The sequence below is a fragment of the Ceratotherium simum genome, chromosome 16 (assembly GCF_057802395.1).
Source record: "Ceratotherium simum simum isolate JZ-2026a chromosome 16, ASM5780239v1, whole genome shotgun sequence".
NCBI lineage: Eukaryota > Metazoa > Chordata > Mammalia > Perissodactyla > Rhinocerotidae > Ceratotherium > Ceratotherium simum.
This window is the reverse complement of record NC_141915.1, coordinates 56,736,057-56,762,463: the sequence shown is the minus strand read 5'-3', so window position 1 is coordinate 56,762,463 and position 26,407 is coordinate 56,736,057. Positions and strand designations below refer to the sequence as shown.

The window sequence follows — 26,407 nt, the reverse complement described above, 5'->3', positions numbered from 1 at the left end:
TTAAAAGATCTAAATAAATAGACATTTCATGTTCATGGATTGGAAGACTCAGTATAGTCGAGATGCTAGTGTTCTCCAAATTGATCTATAAATTGAGTACATTTCCTGTCAAAATCCCAGCAGATTTTCTTGAGTCAATTGACCAGCCAATCCTAAAATTTATATGGACATGCAAAGGACCTAGAATATCCAAAACAATTTTGAAAAGGAAAAACAAAGTTGGAGGACTTTCAGTACCTAATTTCAAAAATTACTGAAGCCACAGTAATCAAGACAGTGTGGTATTGGCACAATGAAGTGGATATAGATCAATGGAACAGAATTAAGCCAGAAATAAGTCCTTACATTTATGGTCAGTTGATTTTGACAGAAGTGCCAAGACAATTCAATAGAGAAAGGATAGTTTTTTCAAGGAATGGTGCTGGGACAATTGGATATTAACAAGCAAAACAATGAACTTAGACCTTTTCTTCACATCTCCAGAAATTAACTCAAAATGGATCATAGAATGAAAATACAACCCACAGAATGGGAGAAAATATTTGCAAATCACATATATGATAAAGAATTTGTATCTAGAATATATAAAGAACTTAAACAGTTCAATAACAAAAAGACAACCCAGTTGGGCCGGCCAGGTGGTGTAGCGGTAAAGTGCGCGCGCTCCGCTGTGGCAGCCCAGGGTTCGGATCCTAGGCGCACACTGACGCACCGCTTGTCGAGCCATGCTGTGGCGGTGTCCCATATAAAGTGGAGGAAGATGGGCACGGATGTTAGCTCAGGGCCAGTCTTCCTCAGCAAAAAGAGGAGGATTGGCAGATGTTAGCTCAGGGCTGATCTTCCTCACACACACACACAAAAAGACAACCCAATTAAAAAAGCAAATGTCTTGAATAGACATTTCTCCAAAAAAGATATACAATGGACAATAAGCACATGAAAAGATGTTCAATCCTATTAGCCATTAGGGAAATGCAAATCAAAACTACAATTAAATAGCACTTCACAACCACTAGGATGGCTATAATAAAAAATAAATAAATGACGAGTTTTGGTGAGGGTGTGGAGAAATTGAAATCCTGGTACCCTGCTGATGGGAATATAAAATGATGCAGTTGCTTTGGAGCAACAGTTTGACAGTTCCTCAAATGGTTAATTATGATATGACTCAGCAGCTCCACTCCTGAGAACTGAGCCCAAGGAGAATGAAAAAAAAAAATTCGCACCAAAACGTGTACATGAGTGTTCATAGCAGCATTATTCATAATAGCTAAAAGGTGGAAATAACCCAGATATTCATCAACTGATGAAAGGAACAACTGATAAATAAAATGTACTAAACCCATACAATGGAATGTTATTTAGCAATAAAAGGGAATGAAGTACTATTGACATCCGCTACAATACAGATGAACCTCGAAAACATTATGCTAAGTGAAAGAAGTCAGAGGCAAAAGGCCGTATATTGTATAATCCCATTTATATGAAATGTCCAGAAGAGGCAAATCCATAGAGACAGAAAGTAGATTAGTGACTGCCAGTGGCTGGGGGAGGGGAAAATGAGGAGTGATTGCTAAGGAGTTTCTTTTTGGATTAATGAAAATGTTCTAAAATTAGATAGTGGTGAATAATTGCATAACTGTGAATATACTAAAAAACCAGTGGATTGTACACTTTAAATAGGTGAATTGTATGGTATATGAATTATATCTCTATAAAGCTACTTACAAAATGGATCATAGACCTAAATGCAAGAGCTAAAACTATAAAAACCCCTTAAAAGAAGATATACAAGGGGCCGCCCGGTGGCGCAGCAGTTAAGTGTGCATGCTCCACTTCGGCAGGCCAGAGTTCGCAGGGTGGGATCCCGGGCACGAGCCGATGCACCGCTTGTCAAGCCATAATGTGGCGGCGTCCCATATAAAGTAGAGGAAGATGGGCACAGATGTTAGCCCAGGGCTGGTCTTCCTCAGCAAAAAAGAGGAGGATTGGCATCGGATGTTAGCTCAGGGCTGATCTTCATCACACACACAAAAAAAAGAAGGTATACGAGAATATATTTATTTGATTTGGATTAGGCAAAGAGTTCTTTGATACAATACCAAAAGCACAATCCATAAAAGAAAAAACTGATAAATTGGATTACTTCAAAATTAAGAATGTTTCTTTTTGTGTGTGTGTGAGGAAGATCAGCTCTGAGCTAACATCCATGCCAATCCTCCTCTTTTTTGCTGAGGACGACTGGCCCTGGGCTAACATCTGTGCCCATCTTCCTCTACTTTATATGGGACACCGCCACAGCATGGCCTGACAAGTGGTGCATCAGTGCACGCCCTGGGTCCAAACCCGGGCTGCCAGCAGCAGAGTGCACACACTTAACCTCTACGCCACGGTGTGGGGGGCCCCGACAAGCCACCTTCTGAAAGAAAATATCTGCAAATCACATAGATAAAGGATTTGCATCCAGAATATATGAATAACTTTTACAATTCAATATTAAGAAGATGATAACCCAATTTAAAAATGGACAAAAGAGTTGAATAGACATATCACCAAAGAAGATACAGGAATGGCTAATAAACACTTGGAAAGATGTTCAACATCAGTAGTTATTTGGAAAATACAATAAAACCACAACGAGATAGCACTTTAAAACCACTAGGATAGCTATGATAAAAAAGACACACAATATCAAGTGTTGGTGAGAATGCAGAGAAATCGGAATCCTTATGCGTTGCTATTGGGAATGTGAAATGGTGACAGCGACTTTGGAAAAGAGTTTGGGAGTGTCTTAAAAAGTTAAACGTAAATTTACCTTATGATCTAGCAATTCCACTCCTATGAATTCTAAAAGAAATAAAGACATACATACACAAAAAGACATGTATGCAAATGTTCATAGCAGCATTGTTCATAATCCAAAAAACTGGAAATAATCCAAATGCCCACCAACTGGTGAATGGATTAACAAAATGAGGTATATTCATACAGTGAAATACTATTCAGTGATTTAAAGGCATGAACTACTGATACATGCTTCACAACATGGATTAACCTCAAAAACATTGTGCAAAGTGAAAGAAGCCAGATGCAATACTATATATTGTATGAGTCCATTTGTATGAAATGGCTAGAAAAGACAAATTTATAGAGATAGAAAGTAGAACAGTGTTTGCCTAAGGCTGGAGGATGGGAGTGGGAATTAGCTGTAAATGGACACAAGGGAACATTCTGGGGTCGTGGACATGTTTTCAACGGGATTGTGGTGATAGTTGCCAAAATCATCAAATTGTACAATGGATGAATTTTATGCTGTGTATTATACCTCAATAAAGCTGTTTTAAAAAGTAACAGTATAGAGGGGTTTATGCCAATTGAATAAAATAAAGAGAAGAGCTTGATCATTAAGGGTGAGGTTCTTGGGGACAAATGATTTTGAAGGTAAACTTTGGTGAAGACAGAGTAGAACTCTCAAATGGTCCAGAATGGAGAATAGTATTGGAAATGGCCTGAAGGTCGCCAGTGTTCTTGATGGATTCAGAGAATAATGAATAGATTAATTAGTTGAGGTAGAGTTCTCTTAGAAAGGGAGTGAGAAATAAAATTTGGGAGGTGGGTAGGAGCCAAATTGAGAGGAAGCAAATGGTATTCTAAGATTTCTCTCTTAGAGGTATAGGTTATAGAGAGAAAAGACTGGAAGCATAGAGATTTTCTCAAGAACTATTACCTGATAACCCCCCATAATTGAACTTGGAAAGGGCTGAGGTCTTGACAAGGATGCTTTGCACAAAACACATGTCCAGCATTTTTGTGGCTTTGATTACTATGACATTTTTAGCCTGGATGACCAGAGAAGTGAAGCACCATTGACAGAAATTGGGAATCTGGAGTGGACACTGCTTTTAACGTGAGTCCCAAATGTCAGCCTGGGCTTCACTGCTCCTCAAGATCTTGGCAAATTAGACAGAAACCCACCTATTCCCCCAAATCATAGACTGTAGACTTCTAATGCCCACTGTGGGATTTCTGTGAATTCCCAAGTGACTGATGTTGTGGCTCTGGAGCTCCAGCTTGCTGTCTTTGCCCCACAACAAATGTGCCATCAGTCCATTCTTCAATTTCTCCAAAAAATTGCATTCACATAAAATATCCAAAGTGTAGACTCTACTACAGATTTTGTGGAGGGCGATGAAGTTGAGTTTACACTGCAGAAAAACAAACAAAGGAATAATAAGCATCATTACCCTAAACGGAACTTCAGCTCAGGAGCTTTACTGGCTCTTGAGCTCACTCAGCGCAGCCTTTCTGTCCTAATGTCTCTTTCCTCTCCTTTTTTGACTCTTCTCTTACCTCTTTCCTCAGGAGAAAAACAAATTACAAAGCAGTTTGAGTGCCATCAACAGGCAACAAAAGTACCCATACCCTTGGTGTGTGGCTCTGCCTTCTAAGGAGCTCATTAGGGTATATTCCAAAAAAAGATCATGCCTTTGCTAAGAGTTCTGGTGCCAGCTGTTAAGAGAAAATGCTCTTCTTCCAGAAGAAAAGGCTATTCATTAAGTTTGAGGCAAAGATGAGATATCCAGATGAAAAAATATAGCAGGTGGTTAAAGATTTGGACTGAAACTCCAAAGAAACATCAGTGACAGAGATTTGGGAGTCAAGTTCTGGAAAAGAAAAGCTAACATGTATTAATTGCCCGCTGGGCCTAGCCAGCTGCATACATGTTACCTTATTTGATCCCAACAACAATCCCTTGAAAGAGGTATTATTGTCTCCATTTTACAAGTAAAGAAACCAAAGCTCGAAAAAATTAAATAATTCGTCCTAGATCACACAGCTGGTGGAAGGCAGTGGCAAGATCAAATCCAGCACTGTCTTAAGTCAAAGCCTTTGCTTTGATTCTATGAGGAAGAGAGAGAGAGAGAGAAAGAAGGAAGGAAGAGGTATATTTGCGCTCTTGATTTTTAATGCAAAGCAAAACTACAGTTAGCTCTACACTACTTTCTTGATAATTTCTTTTCTTTTAATATTATGGCAATAAAAAGTCATTTCCAATAGAACCCTGTCACCTTTAACCCTTTGGCGCCCAAGTCGGTGGTGCTCTCTTCTTGCCGAGATCAATCACTACCACCTGTAAGGTGATTATCTGGGGATTCCATTGTCCCCACATCCCTACCTGACTGTTCACAAGTCCAGGAAACTCAGTGTGTTTCACGCTGAACTCACCCTGTACAACTCCAGACACCAAACCTGCTTCTCTCCATTCTTTTTTTTGTGAGGAAGATCAGCCCTGAGCTAACATCCATGCCAATCCTCCTCTTTTTGCTGAGGAAGACTGGCCCTGGGTTAACATCTGTGCCCATCTTCCTCCACTTTATATGGGACGCCGCCACAGCATGGCCTGACAAGCAGTGCCTCAGTGCGCGCCCGGGATCTGAACCCCGGGCCTCCAGCAGCGGAGTGTGCGCTCTTAACCGCTACGCCACGGGGCTGGCCCCTCTGCATTCTTTATTCATAATTTGGACAAGCCATCCATCCATGTAAAATCTTTACCTTTTCTAGTTTCATCTAAGGTATAATAAATATATAATTTCTAATGTATAGAAAATATATTTTATTAAAGTTCAACAGTAAATGACTTAAATCATTTGCGAGGCTACTTCTCCTTAAGGCAACCAGACACCTCCCCTCTCTATAAATTATGCACTTGGAAAATAGGGCTAGCAAGTACTAGACATAAATAATTAATAATTAAGCCTTCCTAAGTGATGAATTGCACTGTTGTATCACTGCAGGCGGCTGCTCTTTGCGTTTTTAAGTTTTGATGGGGAACTTGCGAGAGCTCCTCAGTGATTGCTTTGATTTTGGTGGCTGTTACTCTATCCAATAATGTTTGCCTTCTTGTTTATTTAAAGAATTGCCTCACCTTGTGGGGAGTGATTTTATCCACATTGTTTTGTTTAATAAGTGTTTCTAGACTAAAGTGCCATGTGTAGAAACTCCAAAAATGAATGTTGGGTTCAGTTTTTCTGTTAGAATTTTCTTCTCTGTATTCCCTCCTATGGCTTCCTCATAGGCTGAAAGTGCTGAATCTCATTTTTTCAGTTTGCTGTAAACCCTCAACAAAAATTGAAACTGACTTAGGGAGTTTATATCTATATCCCAGCTGTATAACACATAAAGAAGCCTTTGCTGTTTCATAAGTTCTTTGTATTAATCCAAGAATTGTGGTATATGAGAGCATTGATAAGATATGTTCTGGTATGAGCCCCTCACTTTGGACAGCTTGCCTTCATGGGAGAATTAGATTATAGAAATTTGGGTTAAGAGGCATTCATTTAATCGTCAAAGTTGGGAAGTATTCCCAGATGGAATCTGCAGTGTTACCTAAGCCTCCCCTGGTGACCTAGTGCCATCACATCCTGGCACAGTTCCCGGTCTGTCTAGATGAAGCAGATGGGGATTCTGACCCCTGACTGCTGATTGCATCTAGTTATTGTGGTGTTGAAAATATCCCTGCCTCCTGGCTGGTCAAGGGTGGGCAAAGAGGGCCTGCATGACGGATGTCTCCACAACGTTGGCCATTAGCACCGTTAATGAATTTGAGACTGAGGGTGTGTGTGTGTATGTGTGCGCGTGCGTGTTCTGGCATGTCTTTCTTTCCTAGCACTAAACTGTTGTCCAATTAAACTCCATAATCTGTGTGGTAATTGGTAGGTAAAGTCAGGGACAGCTGTATTATTTAAATTGGTATTTTCCTACTAAACAATCATTTTGAAGCAAATATGAAAGATGAAGAGCCTTGATTGTAGAGGGTTATGGAGGTATGCACGTGGTGGTGGGTGGGTACTGAGACTTCTGTGTATAGGTATGAGCTGGCTTATGAACATCTAGGCAAAGAAATGTATGTGTATGTATACATGCTGATACCTGTGGTTAAGATTCCTGAATACATGGAGGACAGAGAATAACCACTTCAAGTTTAAGGAAGAAAATCAGGACAAAATACATATATATGTTCACTAATGTGCATTGTGGGGCCTTCTGGTCTTTTGGCTGATGGTATTATAGACAGATCATGATAAGAATTCAATTAAGAATGTTAAAAGGAGGGCCGGCCCTGTGGCATAGCGGTTAAGTGCTCGAGCTCCGCTGCTGGCAGCCCAGGTTCGGATCCTGGGTGCGTACCAACGCATGCTGTGGCGGCATCCCATAGAAAGTAGAGGAAGATGGGCACGGATGTTAGCCCAGGGCCAGTCTTCCTCAGCAAAAAGAGGAGGATTGGCATGGATGTTAGCTCAGAGCTGATCTTCCTCACACACACAAAAAAAAGAATGTTAAAAGGAAAACAATGATCTATTTTATGTTTGGTGTCTTCAGTTCTCACTGCTATAATTTTGCTTATTTTGTGTCATTGTCCCAAATCAAGAGAAGAAAGCTTTCCTGGGGTTTGAAATTGCTCTAATTATTGTTTGAAGGGTTAACATTTTTTCAAATTGGCTTTTTGACTTGGTTTAGTTTGACTGGTTTCTGTTTGTTTTCTCTGTCTCTCCCTCTCTAGGAAGCTATTTTGCCAGCCACTTCATCATGGGAGGAGAGAAGTTTGACTCCACTCACCCCGAAGGTTACTTGTTCGGAGAGAACAGCGATCTGAACTTCCTGGGGAACAGACCAGTGGCGGTATGGTTGTCATCCGTTTACTTCCACGTGGGCTAAGTCGCCAAGTCAGACTTATAAAAATAAGTTTGTAGCCGCTAGTTCAGCAGTGTTTGTAGTGTGGTCTGAGTTAAGAGGGCTCTGGGAGCCAGATCACAGCCTCTCTGGGGGAGCTGGGTCTCTTGGCACTAGAGGCTGACCTGCTGAAAGGCTACAGAGTCTGCCTGGGGGTGAGGACGGCTCACAAAATCCAGCTCTCCTAAGGATTCAGATCTGCCTAAATACCACTGCTACAGACAGGCCTTTCCCAACCTTGATGGCTTTGCTTTTTGTCCTTCTTCATAGCACTTAATATCATACAAGGTTTTATTTCTCTGTCTGGCCCTGTTTATTATCTGCCTTCCCCTTTAGAATGTCAATTTCATAAGCCAAGGACTATTTTAACCCAGAACAAAGCCTGGTATGTAATGATAAGCCCTTAATAAAGATTTGTTGAATGAATGACTGAAGAAGTTTCCCTTGATATCTGAGTTGATATTAGATTATGTCGCTCTTAGTTCATTCAACTCGTTTCATAAACTTTTATGGAGCATTTTCTCTGCACCCAGCATGAGGCTTTGTAATAATAGCTACCATATGGCTATTGAGCGGCTACTGTGTGCGAAGGAAGGTCCTAGAGACTTTTCAGACATTATTCCTAATCTTCATTATTCCTACAGAGGCTTTATTGTTCATCCCATTTTATAAGCAAGAGAGCTGAGGTTCTGAGAGATGAATAATGATAATGGCTAGCATTTAGGAAGTGTATACTGTGTTCCAGGCACTGTTCTAAGTGTTTTATGTAAAGTTTTCCCAAAGTCACATAACTAGGTCTGCCTGGCCACAGATCAACAACCTTCCCACTGCTTCTCATTGCTTCACAATATCCCACCTTCCTCTAGAAACTCCCAGTTTAGTGGGGCAGACAAAACATATGAACAGGAAATGTTTAAATAGCAATAAAGGTCTGAAGTGATTGGATTCTGTAGGAGTTGAGAGTGGGAGAGGAGAATGGCAAGGGCAGATTGCTTCCTGCTGGTGTTGAGAAGAGGTGGAGGGAATTGACCAAGGCTTTGGAGAATGGCTGCGTTTTCCCTGGCCAGGTGGGAAAGGGGCTTTCCCGGAGTGAGGCACAGAGAGCAGGCCTCAAGCATTCACATTGTTGTTGAGTCAGCGGACATTTAATGAGCCACCACTATGTGCCAGGGACTGTGGTAGGCGCTGCGGTTACAGAGCTGACATGAGCATGGTTTGTTCCCCCCTGGAGCAAATAGGGAAGCCAGGCTGGTGGGAGTGGATGTTTCCTGATGGTAAAGCAATTGAAAAGGTAGGTGGGGCTCTGTTACCTGGAGAGGTTTTTAACTTTCTCCTGTAGGCTATGGGGAATATCAAAGATTTTAGACAGACAAGTGCCCTGGAGAAATTGTTGTGGTTTTTTAAGGAAGATCGATCTGTAATGGTCTTCCATCTTGAGCTTTAATTAAAAAACATTTTTTGTTGGTGGTGGTTTTCATGCTTTCTCTCTGGAGTGACCCCTCTTCCAGTTCTTAGTCCTGAAGTGCTTTTCAAATACTAAGTCCTTTCTGCTTCAAATTCCGTTACTCCAACTAATGCTTATCAAATGTCTACTCTTTGATTTTGCTTCTACTACCTAGCAATTAGAGTAGAAAAATCTTTTTTTTGTGATAGAACTAGATAAGAATTCCTCCTTACTCACTGGGAGTCAGCGTGTGCTTGGAAAATGGCCCTTGCTTCTCACATTGACTTGCTGGTTTTTTTGTTTGTTTTGTTTTGTTTTGTTTTTGCCCTTTTTCTCCCCAAAGCCCCAGTAGATAGTTGTGTGTCATAGTTGCACATCCCTCTAGTTGCTGTATGTGGGACGCGGCCTCAGCATGGCCGGACAAGCGGCGCGCACCCGGGAACCGAACCCGGGCCACCAGTAGCAGAGCGCGCACACTTAACCACTAAGGCCCTGGACTTGCTGTTTGGGTCGGTATCTTTCTTTCTTTTTTCTTTCTTCTGGAGTCAGAATAGTTTATACATATATTTTTAAAATTTTGACCTTTTCAGGCCGCAAAGATGATTTTAAAACAAGTAAATGCTTCTTGATGTTCATTTTGAAGTTTATGCTGGCTGACAAACTTTCCCAAAGTTTACTTGACTTGTTTACACTTCTCTGTGAGCCTGTGAATGACTGAGCTCTTCCTGAAACACTGGAGAGCAGCCTTGACCTTAAGTTTGAGGCTTTTTCCCAAAGGAGCATCAACATTGGCCTTTTGTTGTTTTTATGTAGTGATCATTAATATGCTTAATGTTGTACAGAGCAAATGTTTTCAAAAGACATCATAATTTCATCTTAAGAAAGCAAATCATGGTAACTTCAGATAGGTAGATGGAAATATAATACAGTCATCCCTCGGTATCTGCCAGGGATTGTCTCTAGGACCATCCCCTCACCCCCCCACCCCCCGCCAATACCAAAATCCACGGATGCTTGAATCCCTTAGTCGGCCCTGCATATCCGCGGGTTCCGCATCCACGGATTCAACCAATTGTGGGTCATGTATAGTACTATGTTTCCTGTATACCTACAGAATAAATCTAGCACATTTCCCTTTTCTTTTCCCACATATTTTTAATAATAATAATAGCTAACATTTATTGAGCATTTACTGTTTGCCAGGCCTTGTTGTTCTAAGCTCTTCATATGTGTTATCTCATTTTGTCCTAAAGAGGAAGGTCCTGATTTGATAGATGAACAGGAGGCACAAAGAATTTAAACAAAGATTACAAAGCCTGTAAGTGACTGAATCAGGATTTGAACCCAGCAGTCCAGCACCAGAGCCTGAAGCCCTCTGCCATTTCTGCCAGTCAGGTCAGGTGTGCTCTGAACTCGGCCCACATCCTGTCTGTAGTCTGCTTGAGTGCTGCTTGTGAGATATGGAGAGAGATCTGAAAGTAGACTGAGTGGCAGTGACATGTTTTCTTGGAGTATCTCTGGAGAGAGTTCGTATTTGGCGTGTAATTCCATCTGCTGAGCTGACCTCTGGGTTTTGCCATTACTGCACATCACGCTTGTTGAGGGAAGGCCCAGCGATTGAAGACTGACTTGTAGCTTTAGTTCTGAAGAACTGACTTCTTCTCTCTAGTAACACATCTCTGGTGTCAGTAAGTGAGTGTCAGGTTGCGAAGGAAAGAGAGCAGCCTTTTAAAGCCATCCGGCAGCTCGAGGCGAGAACAGCTCCTGTTTCCAGAGAGAATGAAGATGGGGATGAAATATGTTGAAATAAATTGTTAGATTAAAATATGGCATAGACTTCTTGGCTTCTGAAACTTGTGGTATCGGCTGTCATTTCTGAATGATCAGACTAAAAAGAGTAGCATTCCACGGAGCTATCATGCAGCCTGTAGTTTTTACTGGAGCACTGCTGGTCTACCACTTAGGATAATCTGGCAAAGTCAGATTTATTATCAAGTCTTAAGGGTCAGATTTAAAGAACTAGAGTGTGTATATATATAGAAAGATGGTTGAAGAGAGGTTGGAATCAAGAGTTCAAGTTTTATTTATATCTTACCATTAGACTCTTGGCAACCTTGGCAAGTCTATCAACTCAGGCTCTCAAATTACCCATTTGTAAAGTGGGGAAGGTTCTGACTTTACACGAATGTAATGCTTGAAAAATGCCTTGGAATTGCTGGATGAAAAGAAGCACAGAGCGGAGCAATGTTGGCTATACTTGCTAACCTTTCAGGTTGGTTATTTCTGCAGCTACCAATAGTTCTGGGTGGAGAGAATATTCACTGGGGTTTTATTTGTTTTTTTTTTTCTTGCTGAGGAAGATTCGCCCTGAGCTAACATCTGTTGCCAATCTTCTTCCACTTTGTATGTGGGTCGCTGCCACAGCATGGCTGACGAGTGGTGTAGGTCTGTGACTGGATCCAAATCCACAAACCCAGGCCACTAAAGGGGAGCACACCGAACCCAACCACTATGCCACGGCACTGACCAGTATTCACTGGTTTTTAAGGAACTGTCTTAAGTACTGAACAGGGCTTCTGAAGGTCTCTCTGCTCTGGTCCCTGTATAGAGGAGCTAAGATCGTGTGTTTGTACATCACAGCTATAAAATGTTAAATAAAGACCATTCCTCCCCTTCTTAGGTGGTGGAACAGCTGGTGCTGATTTTTTGCTCTTTTATTGAGTTAGATCTTGTTTTGTTGAGGTAAGTTACTGCTGAAACTCTAAGTTATTTAGAAGGTTAGTGAACTTAGGATGGTCAGAGTATCACGTGATATCTTGATTCTACCTGAGTTCAGATCTCTCCTCTCATCTTAGAGGCAAGTAGTTGAGTTTTAGTCGAGCCCCTGATACTCCACAGCATCTTGTGTGTCCTATTGCTGGGCCTCATTGACATGGCTTCTTCCTCCTCATGTTCCCTGCAGCCAGGGCTGCACAGCTGGCCCTAAGAACCAGGGTGCACAGAGGTGGGCTTTTCTTCTTCCTCTAATGGAGAGATACCCAAAAGTGGTACTTAAATCCAGTTTCTGTAAATTGAACCTTTTACTCACAGCGTGTGCAGGAAGAGCATGTTATTTAAAGGAACTTGACAGCATATCCATTTGTGAAGTAGAAGTTTGCACCTGTAGAGCTTTGTGTCAGTCGCGGTGCCATTCATTTATTCAAGAAATATTTATGAGTCATACACTGTGCTAGCACCTGGGAATGCAGAGATGAAAAAGGCTTGGCACCTGCCCCGAGGAGCTTGCAGCCTAGTGGGGTAGGCAGATTGCCCCTGACCGTGATGAACTGTGGTGAGCTCTACGAGACAGACAGGGCCAAGTGCTCTGAATGTGCAGAGGAATGGGGATGCCCTCTCTGGGGCACTGGCTCTGGGAGATGACTCCTTGAACCTGGAGGGATGAGGAGGATTTCCCAGGTGGAGATCAGGAAGGTCATTAAGGCAGAATTAACAAGCAATTCAAGGAAGCACAAAGATGAAAAAATGTGTGTTGAGTTTCCAGAATGGTGAGTAGACTGTAAGGACTGGATCATAGGGATGTTGGTGGGAGATGCGGTTGGAAAGACAAATGGGCTCATGTCTGAAGGGCTGTGAATATTGTACCGAGAAGTTTATACTTGTCTTTCCATGGCAATAGAAAAGGTCATAGGGGGCCAGCCCGGTGGTGCAAGTGGTTAAGTGCGCGCGCTCTGCTGCGGCGGCCTGGGGTTCACCGGTTCAGATCCCCGGGTGCGCACTGACGCACCACGTGGCAAGCCATGCTGTGGCGGCGTCCCATATAAAGTGGAGGAAGATGGGCATGGGTGTTGGCCCACGGCCAGTCTTCCTCAGCAAAAAAAAAAGAGGAGGATTGGTAGATGTTAGCTCAGGGCCGATCTTCCTCACAAAAAAAAAAAGAAAAGAAAAGGTCATAGTCATGACCTTTTGTCGCTTTTGCTCTGCCACTGACTAGCTTTGTAGTATTGGTTAAGGTGTTGGCCATCACTGACCCTCAGTTTCCCCATCTATAAAAATAGCTATCTTGCAAGAATATTTTAAGAATTCAAAAAATGACAACTATTGTGATTTGTTTTGCCTTTTAGAAAGGTAACTCTTTAAATCATCTCACAGCATAGAGAGTGAATCAGAAAGACAGGAGATAAGGAAACCAGTTAGGTAGTAGTTTATTTTAGTTAAGAAAGAAGATACAAAGTGCCTAAAATAGGATAGTGGCATTAAAACATAAAGATGGTGCAGATTCAAGAATGGTGGGCAGGACGAGTTGAGGGAAAGAGAGAGGGTAAGGCAGAGGACCCTGAGGAGCAGCCTCTGTGGGACAGCTTCACTTAAACTGGGTGCTCTGCATGTGTTCTGTCTGCAGATTTGTTTGTGCTCTGGCCCCGGTGTCATCCAACAGGTTGGTCACAATACAAGTACCCTGGCATCTATTGCCTCAGAGCCTGTTTTCGGCTGCCCAGCCTGCTATAACAAAATGCCATAGACTGGGGGACTTAAACAACAGATACTCATTTCTCACAGTTCTGGAGGCTGGGAAGTCCAAGATCAAGGTGCTGGCAGATTCAGTTCCTGGTGAAGGCGCTCTTCCTGGCTTGCAGACGACTGCCTTCTTGCTGTGTCCTCATGTGGCAGAAAGAGAATGAAATCTCTCTCTCTTCTTCTTCTTATAAAGCCACTAATCCCGTCCTGAGGGGCCCACCCTTATAAGCCATCTAACCCTAATAACCTCTCCAAATATAGTCACGCGGGGGGTTAGGGCTTCAACATATTAATTTGGGAGGAGACACGATTGAGTCCATAGCATAGTCCTAAAGTCCATGGTGGAAAAGGGCCTCTTTTCCGTGTGTGTGTGTGTGTGTTAGATTGGGTTTTTTGCCTTTTGCATGCTATCTTCTTTCCTTCTTCCATTATAATTATGCTACAACTGTTTTTGGCTTTCAGTTTGGCAATTTTTAAAATTTTTAGTTTTGGCCCAGCTATTTTACTTCTCCAAATCTCTATGTAAAGGAAGAACATACTTCTGTGTGTCTCCTCCGCTCTCAGTCTTCTACGCCAACACTCATTCACTTTGGACAGCAGATGTGTGGGTTTTCCACACATCAGGCAAGAATTGTGAAATAAATTACAGTGTGTCTATACTACAAACTGGTATTCAGCCAAAAATAAAGTAGATCTGTATCCACTAAGATGAAAATATGTCCATGACCACATCCTTTACTGAAAAAAGCAAGTTGCTGTATAAAATGTAGAGACTGATTTCATTTCTGATAAAAATAACAGTGTATAACTATATGTGTATGTGTACATTTATGTATTTGTATTGATAGGTGCATAAAAGTAGATAAGAGAACAATGCACTTTAACCTGTCACCATGGTAACTCTTGGGGTACATCAGTAAGGGGAGGTGCTTACTTACTTCATTGTCTTCTGTGTTATTTAAATTTTCCCCACTGAACATGTTTCCATTTTTAAATTAAAAGCATTTTAATTTTCTTTAAAACTAGAGAAGGGACTGCTGCTGAGTAGAGGAAGAAATAGGTCTAGGAGAATATATAGAAGTAGGAAAATAAAGGAAGTTCGTAAAATAATGGCTTTAATTTTTTTTAGTGAACTACAGGAAGGGTGTGGTCTGCTGGGTGGGGTTGGGATATGTACTAAGAAGAGTTTGGGGGCTTGTGGAGAATAACAAAAAAGTCAGAATAAGCATGGTAAGAAATGGAGCCGGGGAGCTTCAGCCTCTCCGTGTCACTGTGCAATGATCCACCTTTAGAGACAGTAGATTCAGTGTGGATGTGGCCTGCTTTGTGACAACCTGGGATTAAAGGAACCCAGGCTATAAAAGAGCTAAACTAGGGAATGAATAGTCATACTTTTTAAATGGTTTAGGGCTTTGCAGACAGTTTTACTTAATTTTTAAAATAGCATTCTTCTAACCCATGCCTCCCTGCTTCTAGGCTCTGCCCAGATGGACCACCTGCTCAATTCAATAAGAGATCTTCTCAACCTTTTCTTTTACCTTCAGTTTTTTAAAAAATTGTGACAAAATATACATAACATAAAATGTACATCTCAACCATTTTAAGTGTACAGTTCAGTAGTGTTAAGTACATTCACGTTCTTTTACCCCCAATCTCCAGAACACTTTTCATCTTATAAAACTGAGACTCTGTCCCCATTGAACACTCACTCCCCAACACCCTCCCCGAGCCCCTGGCAACCACCCTTTTATTTTCTGTCTGTATGAATTTGACTACTCTAGGGACCTCACATAAGTGGAATCTTACAGTATGTGTCCTTTTGTGACTGGCTTATTTCATTTAGCATAATGTCTTCAAGGTTCATCCATATTGTAGCATGTGTCAGAATTTCCTTCCTTTTTAAGGCTGAATAATATCCCATTGTGTGGCTAGACCACATTTTGTTTATCCACTCATCCATTGATGGACACTTTAGTTGCCTCCACCTCTTGGCTGTTGTGAATAATGCTGCTATGAACATGAGTATTACATTCAGTTTCTAAGGCATACAAGCACACCAGTATTGGGCTAGGGAAGAAATGATTATTCAATTTTAGAAAATTATGTAAATGAAATTATTATAGGTCTTCAATTTTGAAATTTAACTTGTTTTTATGTTCTTACCAAAAAAACTTATTCCATTTATGTTACTTTTTAACCTTAATAAAGATGAAGAAATTATTTCAAATGCCTTTTTTGTCTAGGGAAATTTGCTTCCTGCCACTTAGTGAATAGATACGGATTATGTAAACAAAGACTATTTTACAGTGTGCAGATAACATCATAGTCATATTTCCAAATACTGAGAGAATACAATCAGATTGTAGATTTTATTCAAGAGTTAGTTTTAACTGTCTCTTGATTCCAGAGATAACATAAAAAAGCTGATCACTTTTATATGGAGAGTAGGACAGATTTTTTTTTAGGTAGATAAGAGCATAAAATATAAGACTTAACAGTATGTGTAAAGTTAACTACACCTTTAGAAAGTAAGTTATAGCATAAAAAAGACAACTTTGAAAGCTAGTTGTGTCCAAGCATTTACTACTTGGCCCCATCAAGGGGATTTTCATGTGGCTTCTGTTCCAGAAGTTTTCTGCCTTGAGACCTCTGTTTTATGGAGTTGGGTTTCTGTAGTAGATGGATCATCAGATGGACAGGGGTCCCACTGGTGTGAGCAGGCGGCAGTGGGACGGAGGCCAGTGAGCGGCATCACCCAACGCAGCTCTGCCTCACACTCAGGGCCCCGTGGCGAGAAGGGGTGCTCCAGAGGTCAGATCAGTTGATATGGCTGTTCCTGCCACCATTGTTTTTTACCTTCCTTTTTTCAAAACAAGAAAGAACTGCTTTTAATTTACTTTCTATTGTTTTTTCTTTTCACTTTTTTATTGTGAATTGTGAAGTATTTATATATTAGTGTATAAACCATATATCTGCAGTTTAAAGAAACTGTAAACAAACAGCCTTGTAACTACCACCCAGATCAAGAAATGGAAACCTGCCAGCACCCAAGACCTCCTCCCTGTGCCAGCCCTGATCACATCTGTATCACTTTGTTAAATGACAGCTTTATCAAGATATCATTCCCCATGGGTTTCTCCGTGGTAGAGTTACCATCTTTCCCTTTGTAGCTAATAAGTATCTTAGGGAAGATAGTTTAAAACTACTGCCTAGATTTTTTTTTTTTTTTAAATGCAAAAAGCATCAACGAAGTTGGCTCCTTTATTTAGCTAAAGATGCTACGTTGGCTGAGGTTAGTGACATAGGACGCTGTGTATTAGATCTACTGCATTGCTTTGAGATGTAACATGGGGATCGTGGTTTTATCTGTCTGGTGTGTAGATTTCAGTATAGTTTTATGGATTAAAGCTACAAAAAGGGGTTGCGTTGTAACCTGAAATTATGAGAGAACAGAAAAAAGTTCTCTGGAGAAGAAACTTTGCTGGAAATGAATGAGGAACAGGAACAGATTTTAGTAGCTGTTGACCTAGCAGGTTACCTTCTCTATATAAGAATTTCAAAATCAGGGGCCGGCCCCGTGGCTTAGCGGTTGGATGCACGCACTCCAATGCTGGCGGCCTGGGTTCGGATCCCGGGCGCACACCGATGCACCGCTTCTCCGGCCCTGCTGAGGCCGCATCCCACATGCAGCAACTAGAAGGATGTGCAGCTGTGACATACAACTATCTACTGGGGCTTTGGGGGAAAAAAATAAAAATAAATAAAATTATAAAAAAAAAAAGAATTTCAAAATCAATTTAGATTATAAAACTAAGTACTGGGAGAAGAAAGTAGAGAAGGAGGAGGAGGAAATAGCTTCTTCTTCTCTGTTCTTAATTTGGTTTCCGTACTACTTGAGAACATAGTTTTCTTTAATAATCTTTAGGCCATGCCCACTGTTGATCTTTAACCCTCTCCCTATTACATAAATCACTGACTGATGGACTCATTCGATCACTCCTTCATTTAACATGTTATTGAATACCTAAGATACTCCGGGCTCATGTTAAACACTAGAGATACAAAGACAGATAAACTGCAGTCCTTGCCTGCAGGAACTTATCCTGTAGCCAGAAACCATGAACATGTTGGAGGAGGGGCTGATGAGCAAAGGCACAGAGGCGTCTAACCAAGGTGAGGTCTGTGTGTCACCAATGGTTCAGTGCAGCTGAAGTGTAGGGTCCAGAGGGCGGGGAAGACGCAGCAAGAGATAAGCCTGTGGAGCCAGGCCTAGACCACGGGGCCATGGTGTCTTCCTGCCAGCTTTGGACTTCTATCCTGTCGGCATGGGAACCACTAATGGGTTTGAAACTGAGTCCTATAGTACACATTTTGAAAGATCACTCAGACGACCATGTAGAAGGTGGATTGTTGGGCTGTGAGAATGTAAAGGGGAACCAGTTGTCCACATGAGATTTGATGGAAGGCAGTCTCAGGTAGCAGTAGGAATGAAGAGGAGGGCCCTGATACAAGAGGCAGAATCCAGGCTTTGGTAATCACAGTGTCTTCCGGGCCCTCCCAAAGGACGTGGAAGCTAATGGGTTTTCCAGTTTTATGTGGCAGGCCCCTTCTAGCATGCCTACACCTCTACGCCTTTTGATCTTTTATCTAAAGACTGCTTTGCCAACTCTGGAATCATTTATTGCGGTCCATTGCTTTTCCAAGCTCCCAAGAGCCCCTCCTCACCAGTACATATTAGCCCCAGGCCCTTGCCAAGGTGCTAATTCTGTGTCATGAGAGGATGTCCTCATATTAACAGGCTCTCCCTCACCCAGCTTTATAGTCCACACCCCTTGATCCAGTACCCTCAGGATCCGCCCCCACATATACTTCCAGTTCCTGCCAGTGCATGGCCTCATAGCATCTTTGGCAGAATAACCCCCTCATCTCTTAGCAGGCCCCAGTTGATGATACTGAGATTTTCCCCCAATTTTGATCTGGTGGCCAGGAGGGAAGATGGGGGCAGGTCCTTTGTAAGGTAAGCATCGTCTTGGAAGGTACTTGTCTTGTTTGAGACCGCTGTGTAGCCTTCGAGCAAGGAGGATTCCTCTATCTTCCAGGGAGAGGGGGTCGGCCACTTTGCAGTCCCAGGGAATCTGAGGTTCATGGTTCTCAGGTAAATAAACACAGACATCCCCATCTCAAGCCTTAGAGTTCACTCCTTCCCCCATCAGGCCCTGACTTTGGCTTAGTAGACTTGCCAGGCTGAGAGTTCAGCCTTCTTTTTAGTTCTGCCATTCCTTACAATTAGGTCCTGTGCCTGCAGGAGATGAGTGTCTTTAAGTGTTGCCAAAGGAGGCTGGCTGACTGTCATACTTGGCTTTAAATTGTTGATTGCTGTATTTGAGACTGAATGGATGGCTTTTAAATAACAGCTGCCCAATTCCACAGTCCTTATTGTAGCCATTTCTCCTGTACCTCCTGTACCAGAGACAGTAAACCAGCCAGCGCATCCCCTGTCATGTGTCGCACTACCGCAGCATGCCAGGGACCATCACCCCAGGGATGGGTCCTCATTGTCAACTGGCTGGTGGGTGACCCACCCCCAAAATTCCTCCTGCAGAGTCCACTTCCTTAGGCAACTTCTGGGACCAGCTGGTTTAGGTCAGCCTCTCTGGAAGGAAACCTGAGATGGAGATCTTTGTGAAAGCTATTTTTTGAAGGAATGCTGTCTGGAGAAGCGGGATAACAGAAGCCAGATGGGGCAGGGAAGCAACACTAAGCAACGATGTGGTCTTGGCAGAGACTTGCTTCAGCCTGGTCCCTCGGGAAAGCTTTGGAGTACAACTTGTACCACAGAGTGGCCCCATCTAGAGGTAAGGGGGCTGGCCTTTTGTACCCCTCTGTCAGTGAGTCACTGGCTGTTGGCTGCCCTGGGAGGTATGGTGAAGGAGGAATCAGGAGGGCTTTCTGGGACTAGGTGGCTCCAGTTCCCAATTCCTGGCGAAGGAGCAGCCTTGGGCTGTTTGTCACCAAGATTCTCAGCAGCTGGGGGATGGGAACACAGACCTTTGAGGGGGCGGAGGTGGGGCGCCAGCACATTGCTACACATCCTGTACACTCTTCTGCCCTTGCTTTTTAATTGAATAGTGTATCTTGGAGATCATTCTAGATCCATTTACATAGGGCTGGCTTGTCCTTTTTAAAAATGAAAGTTATTGAAGTATAACAGATATATTGAAAGGTGACAAATCATTCATGTATAGTTGATTTTCACAAAGTGAACACACCTCTGTGACCAGCATCCAGATCAAGAAATAGCACACGCCAGCCCCCAAAGCTCCCCTTGTACCCCCTTCCGATCTCTACCTCTGCCCCCAGGTAGCTGCTATCCTGACTTCTCTCCTGGTTTGGTTTATGTAAGTGGAACCATGCAACATGTGTCCATTTCTGTCTTGTTCCTTTCACTCAGAATGTTTGTCAAACTTATCTCATTGCACATCGTGATTGTTCATTCTCATTGTGGTCTAGTATTCCAGGTGTGAATATACCACAGTTTATCCACCCAGTTGTTTATGGGCATTTGGCATTCTAGCTATCATGAATAGTGCTGCTGTGAACGTTCTCTTATAGTATTTATATGCCTGCACATGAGTATAGATATGCATGTTAGGAGTGTACCTAGGAGTAGCATTGCTGGGGCACAGAGTATGCTGTAGCAGATATTGCTAAGCGGTTTTCAAAGCAATTATACCCATTTTACTCCCACTAGCAGGGTGTAGAGCCTCCAGCACCTAGTACTTTCCAACTTTTTCATTTTAGCCATTCTGGTGGGGGTGTAGAATTAGTTTCCATTTTCCTGATGACTCATGAGGTTGAGCCTCTTTACATACATTTATTGGCCATTTGGATTCCTCCTTTGTGAGGTGTCAGTTCAAATCTTTTCTATCAGCTTATCTAGTTTTTCTATTAGCTTATCTGCTTTTTCTTTCTTAGTAAGGAAATATGAGTTCTTTCTCAGATAAATGTATAGCAGATATCTTCTCCCAGTGTCTGCTTGCCTTTTCACTCTCTTAATGGTATCTTTAGTTGAAGTTCTAAATACTAATATAGTCCAATTTATCCATTTTGTTCTTATATGGTAGCACTTTTTATATCCTATTTAAGAAATCTTTCCAATACCAAATCGTGAAGATGCTCTGGTTTTCCTCTAATAGCATTGTTTTACCTTTCATATTTAGGATTGTCATCCATCTGGAATTGATTTGGGGGTATGGTGTGAAGTAGGGGCCAAGGTTCTTTTTTTTCTTTCTTTTTTTTAAATTGACCCAGCACTGACTATTGAAGAGACCATCCATCTTTTCCCCGCTGCACTGAGCATCATTTTTGTCATAAATCAGGAGACTGTATCTAGTTTCTCTAGTGAGGACTCCACTCATGTCCAGCCTGGGGTTGGGGCCAAGGGGAGTGGGTAGTAAGTCTGACTGCCAGTGTCCTGGGAGGTGAGCGGGGAAGGGGCTGAGAAGGTCTCACCAAGCCTCTGTCTGGAGACCTTGACTTAGCCCTGTTTTCAGAAGAGCTCCCTCCCCCTTGGCTGTGCCCGATGTCCCTGGGACAGTCCTCTGACTTACTTTCTGGTAAAACTCTAGTCTTCTGTTAGAGAGGGGAGAGGTGGTCTTCTGGCCACATGGTGTCTGGGAAAAGATCTCGGAGTCTAAATGCTTTTCATTCAGACTTTCCCAGTCTCCTCTTTCCAGGCTCACTACACCCCACTTTTAGGAGGACCTGCTGCCTCCCCTGCCTAAGCCTTTCTGGGGTTCTGGGCATGAATGCTTCTGCCATTTGAGACTTCAGCCTTCTCTATTCTCCTATCTGTGTGTGTTTCAGCTTCCAACTTTTTATTACCATTTCCTCTCCCATTCTCTGTTCTTGTGGTTTTACACTTTTCTTCTTCTTTTTAATCCTTTTACCATTGTTTCAGTGGGAATTCAGAAGGGAGCAGAGGTGAAGACGTTTGTTTATTCTATCAGGTTGACTGGGAGGCCTACCATAGGTCTTTGCATTCGTTTCCTCACATTTTCAAATATGGGCAGATGGGAGCTGGGAAGCACTGTTTGACTTTAAATTTTCTACATTTCTCCCAACTGCATCTCAAAATTTGATAACTAATCCCTTATATACATATATATAATATAAAATATAATATATAATTTATTATATAGAGTAGAAAGGGAATGAATAAGCAGTATAATTTAGGCTTTGAAATTACAGGACAAGGATTTCCCTTCTGTAAAAATTTAAAAATATGTTCAAAATAATGTGATTGTGTTGGGCTAGAAAGTAATTTGCAATTTCCCTCACTCTGGGTTTGCCATGGGGCTCTTAATTGTCCCTTTTTTGCATTCATACATTCTTCGCACTTTCCTTTATGTTAGGCTGAAGTTGTACAGGAAGCTCTTGAGTGATTCTTGTAGAATTCAATAAAACCTCAGTATTTTGCTAGACACAGAATAACTCAGTGTGAGGTCAAGCCTAATCTGACAGGATGGAAGAGGAACATTCTCTTGAAATTCAAGCTTTTAAGCTTAACAGAATCTTCCTATTGATCTATATTGTTTCAGTTACAGTAATTTATGTTTGCCTTTAATACCAGAAGTTCATCTAAACTGGAAGGAAATCTAGTGTGTCTAATACTATACAGTCGTGGAAGAGGGAACAGGGTATTTATAGAAAGACAATTTAAAGTAAGAGGACTTTGTCTTTGGATTTAAAAGAGGTGCTGCTCTTCTCACTAAAACACATGCTGCCTTCAGTAGAGCCTGCAGAAGCATCTCACGCTGTGGTCAGTTTTGCTGCCTTTCCCACCCATCAGATCCTGGCTCTCGCCTCCTAATACACACAGGAGGCTGGTATGGCAGCTGAACGCAAAGGGATCTGTGCGAGTTGAATGAGGCCTTTGTCTATTTTATTTAAGTGTTGTAAAGAATGTGTTTTATCATTCTGGAAAGGGCAAAACTATAGGGATAGGAAACAGGTCAATGATCGCCAGAGACTGGGGGTGGAGGGAGGAGTTGACTACAAAAGGACACGGAGGAACGCTTTGGGAGCGATGGAAATGTTCTGTATCTTGATTGTGATGGTGGTTACATAGCTATGTGTGTTTGTCAAAATTCATAGAACTGTACACTACTAAAAAGGGTGAGTTTCACAGGATGTAAATGGTATCTCGATAAACCTGACTTTAAAAAAAAAGAATATGTCTTGGAAAGGAGTAGTTCGTAGATGTGCCGGTGCTTCTCTGAGGCTTGGTCTCCACGTAGCCCAGCAGCCACTGTTTGTGGACGTGGACCACCCAGAGGTACAGACAGTGTGTGTGCATGTGGCAGTGGGTGGGGTGGCAGGTCAGCGTTGCTTCTGTGTCGGCAGCTCTCAGCCAGAGTCGTCAATCCCAGCTCCCCAGCAGCGGATGCGCAGGTCTCACTTCAGGACAGAGGCCGTCCACTTCAGATGGGGGCTTTCTCTTCTCCATCAGCTCCTGATTGTTTGGACCATGCTGCAGAGGTCATGTATGCTGGACCACCAGCGTCACAACAGACAGGAGACGAGCTTGCTAAACCCTCATTTTACTTTAGAGAGTGTCTTCCATTTCCTTCTAATCATAAACTGAGACTCTCAAAGATCCTTCCAGTCACTATGCTAAGAGTTTATATGTCTCCAGGGGAGTTTGCTGTTCATAAGAGGTTAAATTCCAATAGAGTATGGGGCAGATTGACAATAATTCTCCTGGTCACACAAAGTGAGATATATCCTAATTGTATTTACTCTAAGTGCTTTGGGACTCATAGATAAAAGATACTTATCTAATTGAGGATATTTAATTTGTACATCCTTTTTTCCAAGTATTCAAAATTGCATTACAGGTAGAATTCTTTAAAGAAGATAATATTATCACTAATGATAATCACTAATGATTACTAATGATAACCTATGTTTTCATAGCACTCTGATTTTTATTTATTTATTTTTTTTTATAATTTTTTATTTATTTATTTTTTTCCCCCAAAGCCCCAGTAGATAGTTGTATGTCATAGTTGCACATTCTTCTAGTTGCTGTATGTGGGATGCGGTCTCAGCATGGCTGGAGAAGCGGTGCGTTGGTGCGAACCTGGGATCCGAACCCGGGCTGCCAGCAGTGGAGCGCACGCACTTAACCGCTAAGCCATGGGGCCAGCCCCACACTCTGATTTTTAAAACATTTTTCATTCAATCTTAATCACCCTATGGGATAGACAAAGGCTATAAATCCCATGTTACAGATGAGGAAACTGATGCCCAGAGGCGTTAAATTACTCACTCGAGGTCTGCGAATCAATAAGTGCGAGAACCTGGGTCTTTCAGCTCCTGGTGTCGTCCTCAGTATATTGAATGATTATATATATCATTTCATTTTCATTCTCCAGTCTTGCACACAGCTCACTGGCAGGACCAGAGGGTCTTAGCTCCTAGTTAAACTTAATAAATATTGCTCCACAAACCCTTTATTAAAAAACACATGGCAGTCTGTGTCTTTCAGGTATTTGTGAGCATCAATCGTGCCAGCCTCCATTTAGTCTGAAGGGCAAATATTCAAGATCTGGAGAGTCACTGTGGGCACGTGCTGTCCTCCTCTGAAGATCTTCTTCGGATATCATCCTACAAATAACCATTTCTGTCTTCTGTGTGTGCTGGTCTCATCACTCTGGGGGCCACCAAGACGAATCTAACATGGATTTTGCCCTCGAGTTTGTAATCTCAGAGGAAGGTCAGACACATGTACACATACACACATGGGGGAAATGATGAATGAAGTGTAGGCATAGTCTTCCAGAAGCTCTGAGAAAGGAACTTTATGACATGAGCTTTGCTGACTTGGAAAGTGCCACTAAATGCTAGAACGCTGAGATTGTTGTTTAATGCTGTTTCTTAACAAACCAGAGCACAGAGGACTGCTATGGTATTGAGCAGGGAAGCTAAAGCATCTGTGTTGTAGGAATTTCCTCGAAATTTCTTTGAAACATACTGAAACTAAGTGTGCACTCTCACCTCTGTTTCCTGTTGTCATTGTACGCCCCATCTTACGGGAAACTCTACTTACTGCTGTTGCATTTCAAAGAAAAATTTGGTTAACTTTTTCAGCTTTTAAAGAGATACCTAGTGGCCTTAAATTGTAACGAAACTGTTCTACAAAAGTCTATAAAAGTCAAAAGACTTCTGGGTCAAATAGCTTGACAATTGGTTACATGTAAATAGCGTCCCTAAGCAGCACACTTATTTCATTCTCTAAAATGGTCTCGCCAGGCCTATCAACTAACATAGTAGCCCTGATTATTACAGAAATTAATCAGACGTACGCGTTATCTTTAGAAGGCAGCACTGATAAACGAGCTTTGCAGTAAAGGTTGCTATAATTATAGAATAGAATGTAGTCCCTAGCTATATTTTCCATTCATTAAAATTTTAAATGCTGATAACACCAAAGGTGTATATCCTCTGCTAATTCATACAGTAAAATATTTTTTTAAAAAAGAGAGAGCATGCAGTTAGCCTAGGCACTTAATAGAAGAAGTGATAATAAGTACCAGTGAGTAACATTTCCAGTCTATGAAGTTATTTCACAGTTAACAGCTAAGCTGTTGTCTCCCAGCCCCAAACCACCCTCTAAACTCAGCTCCATGACGCTGGGGCTGGGACTGGCAGCCGAATTTCTCCACTGCCTGCTGCTCCCTGGGAGGCTCTGCCAACAGGGGCCGCTAGAGGGCCTGCAGGGCTGGAGGAGAAGGGGCAGTGGGAGTCGGAGTCCCAGCTTCACCCGGGCTCCAGGATCTGGTAACCCTGGCCTCTCCTGTTTGCTCCCTCAGCTCTAGGGGTGGTAGCTGCTTCCTGCAGTTCCTCTCTCTGGGTCAGCTGTGTCCGCTTTTCGTGTTTTAGTTCTCCAATACCTGTTTAACCAGTTCCTTATATTAAATTCTCTCTATTAAAATAACTGGTGTGGTTTCTGTTTTCCTGACTGGACCTTGATTAAGACAGCCTTTAATCTCACAAATTATGAGGTAGCTATTATCAAGCATATTTCCTGGTAAGGAAGTAGAGACTTGGTGGGATATGGCAATTTGTCTAAAATCACACAGCTGGTAGTACAAGAGCCAAGACCTAACACCTTCCACTTTGAGATCCTCTGCTTTCCTTTTCATCTCCACATTCTCTTGCTGAACTTATTTTTTTTAATAATTTTTTTTATACTTACAGAAGATGTGCAAAGATAGTAGAGAATTCCTATATACCCTTCACCCAGCTTCCCATAATGTTTAACATCTTACATAACCATGGTACATTTATCCAAACTAAAAATTAGCAAAGGTACATTACTATTTTTAAAAACTAAGACTTTATTAGGACTACACTTGTTTTTCCATTAATGTCCTTTTTTAGTTCCAGGATCTAACCCAGGATACCACATTACCTTTGATTGTCCTGTCTCCTTCATCTCCTCCAATCTGTGACAATTTCTTGGTTTTTCCTTCTTTTTCGTGACCTTGACATGATAATGAGATGTACTGGATAGGTATGTTGTAGAACTTCCCTTAATTTGGGTTTTCTGCTATTTTCTTGTGATTAGACCAGGGTTATGGATTTGGGGGAAGAATAGTACAGAGGTAAGTGCCCTTCTCATTGCACTGTATCAGAGGTCCATAATAGCTC

General features: G+C 42.0%; 1 protein-coding gene across 1 annotated transcript in view; it reads left to right on the top strand.

The window, feature by feature from the left end:
- The window catches only part of RNF157 (ring finger protein 157), a 72,088-nt gene that overhangs the window by 7,442 nt on the left and 38,239 nt on the right, over nt 1–26,407 (top strand). Inside the window, exon 2 of the mRNA XM_014789290.2 lies at nt 7,562–7,680. Within this exon, the coding sequence (XP_014644776.2) occupies nt 7,562–7,680 (119 nt within the window). The remainder of the gene's footprint in view (nt 1–7,561; nt 7,681–26,407) is intronic.